Source organism: Vombatus ursinus, unplaced genomic scaffold (genome assembly GCF_900497805.2).
Source record: "Vombatus ursinus unplaced genomic scaffold, bare-nosed wombat genome assembly UNPS02014181.1, whole genome shotgun sequence".
NCBI classification, from domain to species: domain Eukaryota; kingdom Metazoa; phylum Chordata; class Mammalia; order Diprotodontia; family Vombatidae; genus Vombatus; species Vombatus ursinus.
In genome coordinates this window covers 112,774-130,331 of record NW_020953959.1, presented here as the reverse complement: position 1 = coordinate 130,331, position 17,558 = coordinate 112,774, and the positions used below count along the sequence as shown (strand labels likewise).

The 17,558-nt window shown below is 47.4% G+C and overlaps 1 protein-coding gene across 1 annotated transcript; it reads right to left on the bottom strand.

Moving 5' to 3' along the window:
• Nucleotides 1–1,754: 1,754 nt before the first annotated feature.
• Nucleotides 1,755–16,747, bottom strand: ELMOD3 (ELMO domain containing 3). Its single transcript, XM_027860431.1, has 11 exons — nt 16,649–16,747; nt 15,578–15,647; nt 12,068–12,177; nt 10,547–10,615; nt 9,561–9,652; nt 8,363–8,486; nt 7,863–7,985; nt 7,103–7,233; nt 3,763–3,839; nt 3,181–3,308; nt 1,755–2,679 (listed from the first exon to the last, which is right to left on the bottom strand). The coding sequence occupies exons 1-11, from the start codon at nt 16,656–16,658 to the stop codon at nt 2,471–2,473; spliced, it is 1,143 nt and encodes a 380-aa protein (XP_027716232.1). The 5' UTR covers nt 16,659–16,747; the 3' UTR covers nt 1,755–2,470.
• Nucleotides 16,748–17,558: the final 811 nt, after the last annotated feature.

The window sequence follows — 17,558 nt, the reverse complement described above, 5'->3', positions numbered from 1 at the left end:
TTTGGTTTTACATTCCCAAGTAAGATAATCCTTTGGCAAGCTCCCGATTCTTATATATCTTAGTAGATAATTGGTCATACATACAATTCCATCATAAACCAATAATCTGGTTTTCAACTATGCCCTACAGAACCGAGTCTCCTTACCCAAGAATCACATCCTCTAAGTATTCTGGGAAGAGAAAGCTGGATGAAGGAGACATCATAAAGACACAGGTTCCAGTTTTGGCCTAGCCTTTAACTAGCTCAGAAACAGTGGGCGGGCGAGTTTCAACTTCTCTCCATTTCCTTCATCTCTAAAATGAAGGGGATGGACAAAGTGGTCTCCAAGGTCCCCCCTAGCTTTAGGATTCCATGTCTCACATGTGTTAATAGAAGATCTATTTTATACAGCAATGACACAGAGAAATGGGGGTGAGAACAGCACCCCTGAAATAGGCATGAAACAGAAAAATGCTACATTCAATAGGGCCACCTTTTTACTTGAATTACTCCAGACCAAACTGCCGTCTCTGGGCTGATATATTTAGCTGGAGGCTTAGCCGTAGATCTGGAGTCCAGCATCTGGAAGATTCATACGGGAACTTTCTGTAACCTGAGAACTGTTACTGATTATTTGATCTAGGTGTAAATATGAGGTGATCCCAGGTACTCTTCACTGTTACTCCTGACTTGTCACCAAAGTAATGAACAAAAAGGCATTTATTAAGTGTTCCCAATGTGCCAAGCACTGTGCTAAGTACTAAGGATAAAAATACAAAAGAGTCATGCCTGCCACGCAGAGGCTTCTACTCTAACCTCTATGAGGGAGGGTGGATGGCCGGGGAAGGCACTTTGGTCCAGAACATTTCAGAAAGCGAGTGGGGCCCCATGGAAATAGATCACTGTCTCCGAGAGCAGCACGTGGCTTTTTAGAGGGAAAGGAAAAACCACATACAGCCCTTAAAATTAAGTACAAAATACCGTTTTTCTCCAAGTTTCTCCAATTTCTACACTTCTGAGTAAACCCTCTGTTGTTCTAGCTGGTCTGGTAAGGCCCTAGATAGTGAGAATTAGAGGAGATAAACAAGAAATTAGTCCTTAAAACCAGTTCATATCAGCCTGGAGCAAATTCCAGGGTAGACTCAAGTTCCTGTTTAAAAGACAAAGTCTTTATTAGGGCAGTTTTGAACGGCTGGAATTTGTGTGCTTGGACATTCCTTTCCCAGACAGATTGGTGGGAATTGAGGGGGAGGCTTATGTTCTGGAGGAGTAGAGGCCTGGGCTGTAACAGACAGCAGTTTAAGGAGGTGGAGAGGAGAAGGGGAAATCTTAAGACCAACCTAGGGCGGGGCTGAATCCTCACCTGGTTGTGAGCCCAGAGCTCTGCATGCCTGATCAAGGGTTATCTCAATGGCAACTGGAGGAAAAGTCAGGCAGAGGACAACACGAAGGAGTAGTTCTGAACCCCTTCTGCAAGACAACCTGGGTTTCCATTTTCTCTCTACACAGTTCCTGGTTCCCCTACTTTAACCGAGGGTGTTTCTGGGGCCTTTGAGGGTGTGGGTTCCATGTGACTCAATAACTCACGTTTGACCAGGGCAAAAGGCAAACACATCCCTTACCCAAGACCCTTACAGACCATAGCTACAAAGAGCAATGTACAAGACGGCTTCCTCAGTACTGAGCCCCCCTTCTGTGCTGCTGCTGCTGCTGCTTCTAATTCTAATATACTTAGAAAATTAATGCAAGGAAAATAAAAATTCTGTGAGATCCTAAAACTTTGACAATCATTTTTTATTTGAAAACTGCTCGTGCGAACGCTGGTCCTTCCCCCGCCTGACCATTTGTAGCACTATCACCGAACCCCAAAGGTGGCAGTCGTGGGGTGGTACACAGGGGCAGGGGCCGTCAGCCTGGAGGAGCCGCTCAGCCCTGACAGACAGAATAGCAGAAGGTGCCCTCAGGCAAGCCTCCCTTGGGCCAGGCTTCTGCTGACTGCTGCTGTTTCCTGGGGTGGCTGCTATTACTACCTTTTTTCTTTTCTTCTAGACAGCTTCTCTTCAGGCTCAAACTAATTTTGCTCCTAATCAATGAGAGCCTGGAAAGCTCTTATGCCCAGGGAATGAGTCTTCTGTTGGTCTGTTCTTGATCATAAGTTCATGTCTCTTACCTCAATTCTCCCCATCCTTCACACAAATATTCTGCAAAGCAAAGCTTAAATCCACCCATCGTCTCTGCCGAATTTCGAAGCAGGACTGGGCATATAAACTCCATGGAGTGGGGCCATTTCTAAGTTTGGATGCCTGTGCATCCCATGGATCTGACCCACAGCCGGGGGGTCTCCAGGCCAGGATTCTCCCTCTAAAAGCTATACCTCACCAATAGAGAAAAGGGTTGAGCAGGCCTAACCAAGCTATTCCGAGGTGATGGCCTGCATGGGCTCCTCAGGATCTCCAAGCTCTGGCATCTAAATCGTGGGGCCTCTGGAGTCAAACAGCCTGCACTCTCTCTGTTGTGTCCAGCTGTAGGTCGCATACTCCTGTGAAGGTGAGGTTCTTGGGGTAGTTGTCGTCTGACCCAGAGACATTCTGTGCTCCTGACAACTCCATCAGAGACAGCCCTTCGGTGCCTTTGGTCAAGTAGGCGTCCAGGTTCCGGAGCAGCTGTTTTGGATTCTTTTTGGCCAGTATTTCCAGGTCTGGAATGGATAACAGTGGAGAGACCCTTTTATCCAATCCAGATAAAAGGATCTGACAGCTCTTTCATCTGAGATAAGCCTTTAGGCTGGCCCATGCAGCTAGAAAGCCCAGGACCCTGAAGGTAATAGCCTGGGAAAATATTCCTGGACTCTGGAAGCTCTGGGTGTTCCAAATGAGGAAGCTTCAAGAGAAGACAGCAGAAAGGTCTTTTCAAAGGTACCAAATTCAGAACTAGGTATGAGAGCAGTACTGGGGCACGTTGGGAACCAAGAGAAACTAGAAAAGTGGGGTATAGACAGTGAAGAAGACAGAAACAGTGGCAAAAGAAAAAGAAGCAGGTCTAAGAGACACACCAGTCATAAAGGAAGTCTGATATAGAACTGGTGTAAAGGCAGAGAAAGACCAGATATCTTATAGACCCTACAGCTGAAAGAACTGGCCTTGAGGATTCTCAGGTTCCCCTGGGGGGAGATGGAAGCCCCGCCTGGTCTGGTCCATACCTTTAAGAACAAAGCTGGAGTCTAGAATGGTTTTCTGCTGTGTCCTCCAGACGTAGGCAAGGCGGAGGAAGGTGGCTGCATACAGGTTATTCACTACAGGGATCACCGTGTGCTGCCGATTACATTCCCTACACAACAGTGAAGGAGAATGGGAGTCACTGACTTTTAAAAGCTCTGCAAGTTATTCTTCTACTACCTGTTAATGCAAGGGAAAACCTCCAGAGCTGCCATTCTTCCCATCCTACGTCTGCATCTCACCTCCCGTTCGTTAGTCAAAACAGCCACAAACAGAGGCCATTTTCTGATGGTTCCCAGGTTGTGCGTGGCACGGGCTAATGCCACTTACTTTCTCCAGCAAAGCCCAGGGTGCCTAAAATGAACTTACTCTCGCTAAAGAAAGGCTCCCCTCAGCAGCAGTGCTGAGCAGAGCAGTAAGTATGGACTTTACCACAGACTCCATGCCCATAAGTGGCTAGTTACGGCACCGGAGGGGGATAAGGGATGGTCTTGCCAACCGGTCCTCAAACGTGCCAAGCCTCCTCGAGCCAGCTAATCTTCCATGAGAGCTGCCTGGGGACTCACTTGGAGAGGCACTCTTCCCGGAGGGCCTGGATCACTATTCGAGTGATGTTTACCGACATCACGCAGAAGGGAAAGTGCTGGAACAGAAACGACATCAAGTCAGGGGCAGCACTAGCTCTCTGCTGCCTTTCCCCCCAATTTCTACATTCTAGAACAGCTTTGGGGCCATCATGCCACCACCATTTCCATGAGCTCCACTTCGTTAGGGTGGAATCTGAACCCAACGTCCAGCCACACTCCCTATGTGTCACCCCATGCCCCTAAAGATGAGGGGGCAATATAAGAAAGGGTCAATTCCCAAATATTCAGCAACGGACTCTGAAGAGGCGGCTCAGGGCCTTAGAGTCTCTCCTTTCCACTCTTGGTCTCTGGCTGTTTCACCGTGAAGTAGTCCCTCCACCCAAAGGTGGGCAGAGATGGGGGATCATTTCTCCTTATGGTTAGCACCATCCGTTACTACCAGCTACCAAGAACAGGCTGAACTCCTTTTCAAATATGTCACAAGCATAGGGTTAAGCAAGATACCAAGGTGGCCTAATGGATTCCATGGGACACTGGGCTAGGAATCAGGACGCCTAGGATCTAACCTAAAATCAATTACTGACCAACTCTGTGATCTTGGACAAGTCGTGTCAAGTTTCTAAGCCTGTTTCCTCATCTGTGAAATGGGGATAATATCTACCATACCTATCTCATTCACAGGGTTGTTGTTGTAAGTACCTAATGAGATAGTATGTGACGACACTTCTAAAACTGTAAGGTCCTATTCAAATTTAAGGTATTATCATAAGATACATTTTAAAGAGCAAAAAATAACTTAGGAGCAAGTTTCTAAAATTTAAGACCAAAACCAATTTAAAAGCAAAACTGAGGGGCAGCTAGGTGGCACAGTGGATAGAGAACCGGTCCTGGAGTCAGGAGGACCTGAGTTCAAATCTGGCCTCAGATACTTGACACTTTCTAGCTGTGTGACCCTGGGCAAGTCACTTAACCCCAACTGCCTCACCAAAAAAAAAAAAAAACCAAAAAAAAAACCAAAACCTCTCTGCCCTGAAGAACTTTATTATGTGATAGTGGCTGCCTGCTATTCAAGACCAATTGGATCAGGTACACTGCTCCAAAGAGCTGGGCCTAAAGGAGCCTGGGGTGAGGCCCAAGTCCCTTGAGGAGAAGGTGCTCTTTCAAACACATTTAGCAAACTCCAGAGGAGATCCTGGGGTCATTCCTTAGGCTGGGTGCCCCAAACTTATCCAAATTTATCCCTAATCCATTTAGATGGCTCAGACACCTGGATATAGAAAATTAAGTGGTCCTCATTCCCCAGACTCCTTTGTTGAAGACAATGAACATCACTGAATCCACGATAGCAGCGGTGAGGTCCTCTCTCAGTCTCCTCTGCCCTGAAGGGCCTACAGGCAGCCTCAGTGAACACAGGCCATCTAGCTACTGTGAATCATTTTGTTCACAGGCCATAATCGACACTGAAGACAAAGCAGGCTGGATTCCACATACAAGGAGTCAGAGTTTTTTTCTTAGGAGACCACGATTCTTCAGAAACCAGCTTAGAGCTTTGTTCTGGGACAGCACAGTCACAAAGACAAGACATTCTGGTCTTTCCCTTTTCTGAACAGAGGGTTGCAATAAGAAAAAATGCCACAAAGGTCGATGTTTTGGGGGCAAACAGTTGTGTAAGAACTACTTAGGCATTTTCACTTCCGCCCTGGATGCTGGAGCTAACAATGCACACGGCAGGAAACAGGGTCATGGGCTGAAGGAGAATGTAATCCAACCCCTTCGTTTTACACCTGTGGACGCTGAGGCCCAGAGAGGGAAAATGATATCCAAGATGACATAAAAAGGGGAAAAAAAAGCAGTATTTGAACTCCAGGCCTCTACCTCTAGACCCAAGGTCATGATGAAAACACCAGAGGCAAGAGAACTAGATGTGGTTTCCCCTAAAGCCTCAGAGAAAAACAATAAGAGAAAAAAGTCTCCAAAGCTGAGCGAGCTAGAAATGTGCTTTCAGAATGGCTTCCCATTTGATTTCCAGGAGAAGTGAACCACCCTACCAATGATATTATCCTTATTTAAAATAAATAAATGGTAATGCAGGAAGAATTTTATTCATGGAAATAAAAGTGCACTTTGCTATTTACAGCAGAGAATGCCTTTGGAACCAAATGATCTGAGCTAAATCCTTGGGTTTCTGACAAAATGTAATCCCTCTTTTTCTGTCCCTTCCTTCCAGATGGCTCTAAACACTCCTCCAAATCACATAAACCTTCATGTTCTCTCTGAACCAATCAACCGAGCATTGAAGCATTGTGTCCGTGTGCTAGGCACCGGGAATCCAGAGGCAAGGGCAGAACATTCCCTGACCTCAAGGATTTGGAGTCCGTTGGGGAGAGAACATGCACACAAGGATGTAAACCCCAAAAATACGAGAGTGAATGCAAAGTAAGTGGGAGGCGGCTTTGTTGTTGTGTGTCCTTTGTTCTTGAAGAGGACCATGGCATCAGGGAGGTGACGCCAGTGAACTGGATTGAAGTGAGGCAGGGCTGTGCAAAGTCAGCAGACTCGCTTTCTCCTCTGGAGCCATCTGGGTCCAGTGGCCAGAGAGAGATCAGGACAACGGGAGAAGGGCCCCCCCCCCCGGCAGTGGGGAGGGCGAAGGGTGGAGGAGGAGGAAATCAGGAAGGCTTCACATCTACCATGGATTCTAAGAAGGGAGGCAGCGAGAAGGGATTTAAATGCCAACAAGGGGGCTCTATTTTATCTTGGAGGTAACAAGAACTCGACTCTTGACAAAGACAACTAGCACCGTGCCTCGTACGCAGTCGGTGCTTAATAAAGGCCTGCTGAATTGAAGACGCTAGGGTCCCCGAGTGGGGCAGTGACTCATCTGGGCTCACCAAGTCTGAAGCTGGACTATGACAGCAAAAGAGGGCCCTGACTACCCCACTGAATAATGGGGACCTTCCCCTGTCATTAACACGCCCCGACGGGACGGCTTGGGCAGAGAGTGGGCCTTAGAGCTCTCAGATGCTGCTCCTGGGTGTGACCTCGGGCAATGCTTTTACTTTATATAAAATGCTCACTTTCCCCTTTTAGGGTCAGAGAACAAAGATTCACGCAAACGACTGAAAAGTGGAAAGGACAGGAATTCTACCATGGAACATTAATTCAGGCTTATAGGAGGCCCCCGTCTGGGGTTACAGTAAGGCTACCCAGGCCTGTGGCCTGCTGTGAACGTCCCCCAAACCCCTCACTCGACCCAGGACTAGCCGCAGCGCCAGTTAGGACACGGGTGGACATCCACAGATACCCAGGCCAGCCGTACCTGGATGTGGTGCTGGGAAAGCCGGAAAATTTCATGGGCTAGCAGAAGGGTTTTTGAGTCCATCACAAGGTAGAGCAGATGCAGGAGGGCCAGGAAGCCTGCCCCTCGAAGGTCTGTGGCTGGGTTTGATCCTGCAACATACAAGTTTTGGAGAAGTGGAGAGTGACCAGTGCAGTAGGAAGCTGAAGGATGGGTCTTACCTGGGGGTAGAAGACTCAGGAACTCACTGATCCCTCATACCTCCCCTCCCCGCAAGGTCCTAGACAATGCCCAAAGGAGGGCCCTCTTCCCCAGTGCCATTCCTTGACCATTATCTTGCATGGTTCTAAGAAGGTAATGGGCATGGTGCAGCAAACACTGGGTCAAATCTGGTTACCCCAATGATCTGGGAGCAGCTCCCCTACTTTTACAGACCAAGACAAAATGGGCAGATAATTTTGGTGTGTTCCTACTCGGAATCAAAGGAAAGGTCCAAAGTCCTGTACAAGTCCTTTCTATTTACCAGTTAAAAGAAAGAAACAAATTGTTTCATTAGCCTCCCCCTCCCCCTTGGCTCAGACAGTCACGTGACTGCTGCCCTCCAGGCCCCACACTCACTACTCCACTTATAGAGATGAGCCCCATCTCTCCTTCTACCCCACCAAGGCCCAGCAACCCCTCTCTGGCTGTGCCTCAGGGTGGGCTCTGCCACTGCAGGCCTCCAGCTGGATGTGGAGTGGGGGACAAGGGCCCTTTCAGCTCCACTCTCTGCTCTTCTTACCTTGAAAGCCCAGCTCTTCCCAGTGGGCTCCATAGAGGGCACAGTCAAATCTGGAACCCGTGAGCTTCTTATAGATGGTCTGAAGGACACGGCTGTGCACAGGGTCTTCGTGATCTAGGCCGCCTAGCTCATAAAACACAGAAGTCCCTTTTCTTTCCTGCATGCTTCCCCCATGCCAGCTCCCCAAGAGGGAGAAGAGCTCCAAGGTGGTAAGCTGAGACATCCCCGATCTGAAGCCAGGCCAGGCCAGAGGCAGGCTCAAGGCCCATCTTCTGCCCAAACCTTTAGCAGCTGCCCACCTTCCTAACTACCCAAAAAGGCCTCCATGCTTATACCTGACAGGAGATAAGGAGGCGAGTGGACCTCTCCCCCCACCTGCACCACATCTTTACAGGCATCTGAGGGCAGACAAAGTGGAGTAGAGAACAGGTCCCTTCCCACCCCCCGGGAGAGGACAGCTATGCCACCCTGGGTCCTGGCTCTATGGAGCGGTCACTTACACTGGGCGATGGCCAGGATTAAATCTCGTTCTTCCTGCAGGCCATCGCGCAGCTGGGGGGGCCCAAAGAGGCAGCGAAAGAGAGCAGAGAGCCCTCTCCGGGAAACTGCTGACTGGACCTTCTCCTGAGGAAAGGAAAGAAGGAATCAAATCCATTTACCAGCAAGCAGGGGCTCAGTGGGGTCCCGAGAGCCCCGCAAAGGACTGGATCCTGGGCCAGAGAACTGGAAAAGGACTTCGAAGGCCCTTGCTGGATCTTGGGGCATGAACCCAGCTAAGTCCTAAGCACTTTGCTGCCAAAAATTCCCCTCAAGCTCAGGCCCCACCACATACTGCTCAGCTTTTGGTACTCTTTTTAGACTTTTCTGGAAACAGGAGTAACGACTATCTTGACTCTTCATACCGTACTGTGGCTGTTGAGAAGCATCTGTGGGAAAGACCCCATGTGGCCAGGTATGTGTTAGTGCATGCTTTCCTGGTAGTCTGCTCCATGGGTTTCTCTCCTTTCCACATAGACAAGTATGACCAGGCTCTGTAGCACGCTCACGCTAGCCCGGGGACCTCTTAATCTTTTGTGTCATGGTCCCTTTTGGCAGTCTGGTGAAACCTCTATCTCACAATCATGTTTTTAAATGCAAGAAACACATAACAGAATTACAGATGAAACCGGTTTTACTAAAATATAGTTTTATACACACACACACACACACAACCACAGGACCCACATCATGATGCACTTCCTAAGCTAAGAAACCCAGGGTCAAGTGTATCCATGGCACAGCCTTCCACTGCCCAAGAATGCCACCCTTTCACAGCTGCTGCTGGCTCTTCTCGGTGGCCGGCCGGCGCTCCTCCAGCACAGCCCCACTCCTGTTCTCAAGGACTCCCTTCACTCCCTTTGTCCTAGACGAGACAAGGGTTTCTGAAGTCCTCATCGCTCTAAAGGTGACCCCTGGCCACTCAGGAGACTCCTGGGAGCCTCAGCTGGTACTTTCTGATTCTTTTCCCATCCCCACAGATTACATAATAATGACTCAGCTGAGTTCTTGCTCACTCTGGGCCCAGAGACCAATTCTGCAGCAACCACACACAGGAGGCCCTTCCCTCTGCTTGGCTGCTTTCTCTTGGTCCTGTGATGTAAATGTGGAGCCTGAAGAGAAGCTGGCTTGCTTTAGTCTTAAACCACAACATGGCCGTACCCTGCAAATGGAGAGGTCAGCTGCCTGGAAGTGCTGGAGGGCCTCGTTGAAGGAAATCAGCTGCCCGGGTCTGTCTGGGCTCTGCCAGCGGCCTGCACACAAAGAAGATCCAGCTCCAGGGTGCACAGCCTGTCTCAAAGCACGCTTGTATAGCTACCTGTGGTCCTGACTCACAGCCCAGAGTCTTATCCACCCGACCTCTGCTTAACAACCCATGTGGAAAAACCCCGGAGGACTGAAAACATGCAGGCACTGCTGGGCCTCCCTCAGCCTGTTCACCAGACGTAGGGACCCTTCTGATTTCCTTGTCTGACTTACCACAGCAGCCCAGACCTTAGGCTAGGGAAGAGGGAGTCAAAGAAGGGGGAAATTTGACTTTGGTGTGTCCTGTCCCCCCGCCCCCCATCCTGTTCATTTCAGCTAAGCAAGCTGTTAGCTGACAAGTAAGTCTTAACTGATGAGGACTTACTTAAGTTATATCCCTTTCAAGATGGAGTCTACAGGGCAGGGCTGGAGCTGTTCTCTCCCCCCAGGAAAGCCCTGGCTCCCCAGTTTACCCTCCCACCTCCCAGACCTTCAAAGGGCTGCCTACAACTATTCCCCAGAGGCACGCCAGGAGGATGCCAGAGCTGCTCATTTACTGGCTCATCCTCACAACCCTGAGGCAGGAATTGAAGAGTATTCGTTCTCCCCTTTGGACAGGTGAGGAGACTGAGACTCGGGAAGAGAATCTCTTCTGATTTAGTGACTTCCAACCTTTCTGAATTGAAGAACAATTTTGTGTGGCATCTCAGATGGCATAGACTAAATCAGAAGCACAATGCTCCGTTGGCATGTGGAAGAACAGATATCTTGCCAAAAGCTTGGGAACCTCTGCTCTGAGGCGTCAAGTTGTAGAGGAAAGATGAGAAGATGGAAGCAGCCTTGGCCCCATCTCACTGCTTCCTGTAGTTAAGGCACACAGGGCCCGAACTTCCTGCACTTACCTGCTCCTGGCTGAATATTTTCCACGGCTTCCCATTCCTCTTGGGCTCTGAGCACCTCCAGACTATCACCTGCAACCGAGAGAAAAAGAGACCTATCAATACTAGAACAAGCCTATAGTTTAAAATCTAAATTACTAAGTCAACACCATCGCTGTATTTTAAAAGGAGCAAGGGCTCTTGGGGGGCTGCAAGGACCTCTTTAATTCAGACCCTCCCAGTGCATCCAGGGCCATCTCTGGTCATCCCAATCGAAATCTGGCCACTGGACCCAGATGGCTCTGGAGGAGAGCGTGAGGTTGGTGATGTGCACAGCCCTCTCTCATGTAAATCCAATTCACTTGCAAGGCATGGCATCACCTTCCTGATGTCCTGGTCTTCTTTGAGAACAAAGGATGAACAACAACAACAGTAATTTACACCGCTAGTTTGGGGTCCAACTTGTTGAGCTGACTCTCCCTATCCCTGAATTAGACAGGAATTTGTTCTGCCTTTTCCCCAGCCATGTCTATGGAGGGAGCCCCCAAAAAGCCAAGATCTAGCTCAATGCTGACAGGAATTTTCTCCCCACAACAATGGTCTGATGCAGGCTAAAACAATTATTTCCCTTCTGCGTCCAGAGGAGAGGATTGCACAATAACTGACTTTTTTTTTTAAAGGATGTATTTTCCCATTGTCAGTGAATAATTATGGTCCCCTGCTCCTCAAAGTCAGGAGATAAAATCAAACAATCCTGCCTACAGTGACTGGAGAACTCAGCAGTTCCTGAGGTGTGCAGCCCTTCTCCACTGTGGTCAGAGTCATTAGAGGACAGGAATAGCCCCAATCCTGACCCACTGAGAAAAGCAAAGAGAAATGTCAGAGGTCACAGCCCATTAGCTCTGGCTCAGTAGAGAGCAGAAGGGAATATGGTGGGAAATTCCTAAACATTCAATTCCTAGGAAGTCCAATCACCAGTTTTGGGTGTAGTTTTTATGTAGCTGATGCTGACGTCTGAGGCTTATGACGTGTGTAGGTGAAACAGCTAAAGGAAAATGCTGGCTGATTTCAAGGAAAGAAGAGAGAGGCAGGAATAAATGCTGAGGCTGAGGCTGAAAGGAACTGAGCCCCCTCCCAATTTGCACGAGTGGTCACTCAGTAGCAAGTTAGAACCAAAAAGAGAGCCCAAAGACACTCAAGGAGCAGAAACTTGTGCTTCTCCTCTGGAAGGAGAAGAGGTGGGAAAGAAGCAAGAGGAGCTGGGAAAGGGATGTGTGGCATTGGAATTGTCCGGAAGGCTGCTGGCTCATGTGTGGAGACCCTAAGGGCTAGATTCAAACACAGAAAGGGAACTGAACTGAAGTAGGATCACAGATGTCAAAGTGGAAAGGACCTCAGGCACTCCAGCACAAACCACCTCCTTTCTCCAATGAGGAGACTGAGGTTCAGGGAAGTTCTATGATTTGCCCAAGATCACACAGGTAGGATGTCTAAGATTCAGGATTCGAACTCAGGTCCTGACTCTATTCCCCTGCAAGATATTACCTTCGCTGAGCAGAAGCTCTGAGAAGGAAGAATAGAAGGTATCTCTTCCATCTTTCTGGGTTCTTCTGTGTATATTCAAATGTTTATGGTTGCTGATGATTGTTAAGTTCCTAATAAAAAGGAGAACAATTCGAAAAGTGAAGAAGTCAAAAAGATGGTATCTGAGAGAGGGACTTGGATTTTAGGCCACAACTTAAAATACAGAAATGACAAGCTCTGGGCCGAGAGCGACCGCACCTCAGGAAAGGTTGGCAGGGATGGATTTACTTGGAGTCTTGTACCTCTAGTCAAAAGGGTTTGAGAGAGAAAAGGAGGGGAAGGGATAAACTGGGTACACATGTGTACTGTGCAACACACAGCAGGGCTTTTAACCGGCCCAGAAGGGTCTGGACAGGGATTTTCAGGAGGTCTGTGACCTATGATGAGAAAAAATTACAACCTTGTTTTTCACTAACCTCTGACTGAAACTTAGCATTTCCTTCCCTTCAATGGTGAATTTTCAAAAGACCATGTTATTCAGAGAAGCCCATGACACAAAAAGGCCAAGAGACCTCACCACAGAGGATGGCCAAATCAAGGAAAAAGAAGCCTGACACACCCACAAGTCCTTCACAAAAGTGAAGGACAACTCAAAGGTGGTTCTGAAAAAAATATATACTGAGAAATAAAGGTGGGTCAAAGCAGCAGAAGGATCACTGATCAGAGAAGACAACAGAGAGAAGGCAATGACTGAATTTTTATTGTGTTTTTGGCAAGAACGCTCTTTGGACGGAGAGGGACAGGACAAACACAGCTAACAGAGAAGTGATTCCCAAACTCAATAAGGAGAAAGTTAAAGAGCTCCGGGGTGCCCCCGACAAATTCAAGGGACTTGGCCCAGCAGAACTATATCCTTGGGGGCTGAAAAAACTAGCATGTGTGACTGCTGAGCCTCTATCGGGCATCTCTGGAGGGCCACAGAGCAATCATGTAAAGAAAAACACCACCAAGAGACTTAGGAAGGCAGCAAGAGGGAACGGGAATCTCACTTCCAGAGGACTGATGAGACACACTTACAGAGTCTGTACCACAGACCCGGAAAGCTGCAAATGCTGCCTCGTGGGGGCTTCTCTTTGCCACAAAGGAAGGCTCCAGGGTAGAGATAGGGTTACTAGAAAATGATAAAAGAAGCAAAAGCACCAAAAATATTTTTAAAAAAGAAAGATTGTGGAAAAAAAATAGGAGTAGAGAAGGTAAACAGCCCGAATTTTTTAAAAAAGAGAAGGGAGTCTGCCTGTAGGCCAATGAGCTTTATTTTTAATTTCTGAGAAAATGCTACAACATGTTATTAAAGGGATGGTTAGTGAACATCTTGAAAAGAAAGCAGTAATGACAAAGAGCTATCATGGCTTCATCAAAAACAGGTCATGTCAGACTAACTTTATTTCCTTTTGGACAGGATTACTAAGAGAGGGTGCAGGGGCATGTTATACAGTTTACCTAGATCTTAACAAAGCACTTGATAAATTCTCTCATGCTAAGCTTACAAACAAGATGGAGAGATGTTGCCTATACAACAGTAAGGCAGATTCAGAACTAGTGTAACGGCTGAACTCAGGCATTAATGGTTTAATATAATCCGGGTTTTCAGTGGTCTGTCCCACAGATCTGTAATTGGCTCTGCACTGTAGTGATTTCATTGGTCTGTCCAATAAATAAGTAAGTGGCACCATTATCAAAGCTGCAGGTGACACAAAGCTGGGAGGGATAGATAATATATTTGACGATCATGTCAGGATTCAAAAAGAACTTGATAAGTCAGAACACTGGGCTTAGTCAAAAAAGATGTAAGGATGAACAGATCTGAAAATTCAACTGTACAAGTAAAAGATGAGAAATGACTAGACAGCAGTCTATCTACAAGACATCTGGGCGTTCAGGGACTGCAAGATCCCTTAGAGTCAACAGGGTGACAGAGCAGCCAAGAAAATGAATGCCATCTTGGGCTCTATTTATTAAGAGGCATAATATCCAGTGCTAGGAAAGGGATGATACAGTGGTTCTTGGGCCCAGCCATGCAGCCTCTGGAGTGGAGAGTTCTATTCTGGGTGTGAATTAAGGATAGAGATGGGGCAGCTCGATGGTTCAGTGGACAGAGCACTGGCCCTGGAGTCAGAAGGACCTGAGTTCAAATCTGGCTTCAGCCACTTACTAGCTGTGTGACCCTGCGTAAGTCACATAACCCCAATTCCCTCTTCCCTGCCCTCCCCCCCCCAAAAAAAGGATAGACATAAGGGAAGGGTGTCCAAGGATAATAATGAGAAAGACTTTAAATTTATACCAGATAAAGAAATTGGAGGTGTTTAGCCTGTAGAAAGGAAGACCTGCTGAGGGCAAGGGAGACGTGATAACTGTCTTCCAGTATCTCATGGAAGACGATTCAACTTGTTCTCCAGATCGCGGAACTGAGGAGCATGCATGAAAGTTGCAAAGAAGCCACTGTGGGCTTGATGTCCAGAAAACCTCCTAACAACTGGCACTCTAGAAGATGGAAAGGGCTGCCTTGGAAGGTTATGGATACTCTCTAATGGGAGGCCGTCAAGAAAAGCTGAATGTGTTGTAGAGAAGCTTCACTTTCAGGTATGGCTTGGACTAGATGGCCATTGAGGACTTTTCCGCCTTTGAAATTCTGTGATTCTTTCCACAAATTCCATGACATTTTGTTCTTACAGGCTTCTCAAAATTTTTTGCACTGGTCTCTGGGGTAGGAATGAGCACCAGTTTAAAAGTGTGGAGAGACATGAGGATTCAGGCTCCTCTGGGACCATGGTTGATCTTGGAGGTTTGGAAGAGAAAGGGTCCTCACTCCAAGATCTCAGGACAAGGGGGAGGGGCTGTTGTTGAATATTCTGACTTGGTGTCATGGCAGATTGGCCAGAATAAAGAAAACCCCACCTGAAATGTCAATCGAGCACTTTAAGCACGGGGAGATGAGCCCAAACCGGTGTCTTTCTTCTTCTCTTAGTACTCCGTAAACTACTTTTTCTGATCTCCCTCTCTTTCTCTCTAGGAGATCAAAAGGTAAATATTCTTCCCTTTTTACAGCATAGGAAACAGAGACCCAGGGAAGATGACTGAAAAAACAACCCAGTAAAGTAGGAAAAGAACTGAGAATAACAATTGACATTGGCTTTCTTTCAAAGTGCTTTCAGGGATATTCTATCTGCTCCACACAACAATCTTCAAGCTAGGTAAGGTAGATATTATTATTCAAACTTCAGAGACTGAAAAATAGAAACAGAGACTAAATAACTTGCTCAAAATAACCTAAGAAATCAGCAGCAGAGCTGGAAGCAGGGCCTGGGGCTTCTGATGTATGAGCCCAGTGCCTGTGATCACACAGTTAAGCCTCTAGAATCCTTTGAAGGGAGCACAAGAGAAGCGTGATTGACTAAGGCCTGAGTCAGGTCATCCTCACACTGACAGAGACTCAAAGTTCTAAGCGTGCCTGGGGTTAGCAAGAAGGCTCACCGGCTGGCTCTACTCCACTGCCTTCCTGGGTCAGAGCCTGGAGGACTGTCTGGTACTTCAGGGCGGAGATCTGCAGGAACCAGAGACCATTAGTGTCAGGATGGATCAAACACACTTTCCTCCAGTGATGCCTCTATGAAGCTTCATTCGTTAAAATGCTCCATTGCCATCAGGGTTCCAAGCCCTGGAATTGATTAACTCCTGGGGCCTCAGGAGGAAAGATTCAGAGACAATATGAAATTACCAGAAAACCACAAGCTCAGAGTTCAGAGTAGCCCCACGGTGTCTTTTTTTGCCCTGTACTGAGCCCAAACTACAGTGATGACAATCCCAATCCCAGGCGTTCCAGGCAGACTGAGAAACATTAATCCCACATCATTCCAGATGAATCCTTTTTTAAATGGTCTGGCCCTTCCTCCTTTCATGGTCTCTGTTTCTAATTGTGTTATGCCAACACAATGAAGCGTCTTAACTAGTGTTCTAATACTTCATTCTTATAGAGCACTTGGAGGTTGACAAGGTGCCTTCCTCACAAGAACCTTACAGGGTTGGCAGTGCAAGTCTAATTCTCATTTTATAGATATGCAAACTGAAGCTTAGAAAGCCTATGTAACTTCCTCCTTGATCACGCAGCTAGTAGGTAGGAGTGAGGATTTAAATACAGGCCAGCTCTCTTTAAAGACACTGCTCTTTCCCCTAACCCCCAGTTACCCCAGGGTTGCTAATTGTGGGTGTGGACATACCTTAATGACAATATCTATAGGGTGGGGACTTTGCTTCCCTCTCAAAAGTTCCAGAGTCAACAATACAGCAGAGATGGTAAATGTTAATAATTAGAGTATATTTTTCCCAAAGTGCCCCTTGATTTTTGGGACAGAAGTCCAACTCCCGAGGGGTAAAGCCAGACCCTGAAATAAGGCTAACTGGAACTTGAAAGCCTACACAATCACAAGTAATAAGGTGGCAGTACGGAGAGCTAGAGGACATACATGGATATAAAAATGCTTGCTGAATGACTGATCTATGGGCACTTCTAAAAGTCAGAACTGGCACAGGTGGAGAGATACATACAGGTACACATCTGATGGCTGGAAGGAAGCTGCCTTGCTCATCAATTTGTAGAGAGGACTCAACAAAAGTCCTCAGAACCTAAAGGAAATAAAGAGAGGAATCAGTTGACTAGGCACATGTCCACTTCCCAGATAGGATCCCTAATTTAAATGATTCAAAAGCTTAATGACTGCAAGTGTCCCAATGCATCTTGACTCCAATGTTCCTGAAAATGGATTAATGTCTGAGAAGGAAACTTAAAAAAAGGGGAATAGAAAACTACTGACTGCCTCACATCCTTTTACAAACAGGGAAACGGAAGCCTGGAGGCCACAAAGATAGCGAGTAGCAGAGCTGAGCCTTGAGCAGGGCCCTCAGTTCGGGGCTCTCTTCCACGTCCCACACACTTGCCTCCAAACAAGCCTCCTTCAAGGTCTGATGCTACCAGGAACCCTCCCAACCCTACCCCTCTAGACGCTTTGAACTTCTGAAAGCATTTACAGTCTGTACTGCACAACCGGGCAATTGGTTACATGTTATCTTGCTTCCCCAACTGGACTGCTTGGAGATTTAGAAAATTTAGAAAATACCTTGGAGGCTATCTAATCCAAACCATACTTGAGAAGTAATTCCCCATGTAACATACCTAACAGGTGGTAGCCTCCATTCAGTGATGAACATTTTCTCACCCAGCACACCCTGCACATCCCAATCATTCTGAACACCCTGAGGGTCATCATCCAAATCTCACTGTCCATCCCCCATCACTTGATTCCTCATTCCCAACCCCTTCAACTCTCCCTGAAAAATTCCAATCAAATACCACCCACCTTCCACTGTGCCCTCTGGAATGCTGGTTCTATAAGCAATAAACTTCCCTTCATCCTAAATCGGTTCCTCTCCCACTCCTTCCACCTTCTAGCTGTCACTG

What these genes read in the sequence shown, in the direction of transcription:
- ELMOD3 (XM_027860431.1), bottom strand. An exon ending in CAGTGGAGTAGAGCCAGCCG is followed by an intron (nt 12,178 to 15,577) that starts GTGAGCCTTCTT and finishes CCTTTTTATTAG; the next exon opens with GAACTTAACAATCATCAGCA. An exon ending in AATCCTGGCCATCGCCCAGT is followed by an intron (nt 7,986 to 8,362) that starts GTAAGTGACCGC and finishes TTTATGAGCTAG; the next exon opens with GCGGCCTAGATCACGAAGAC.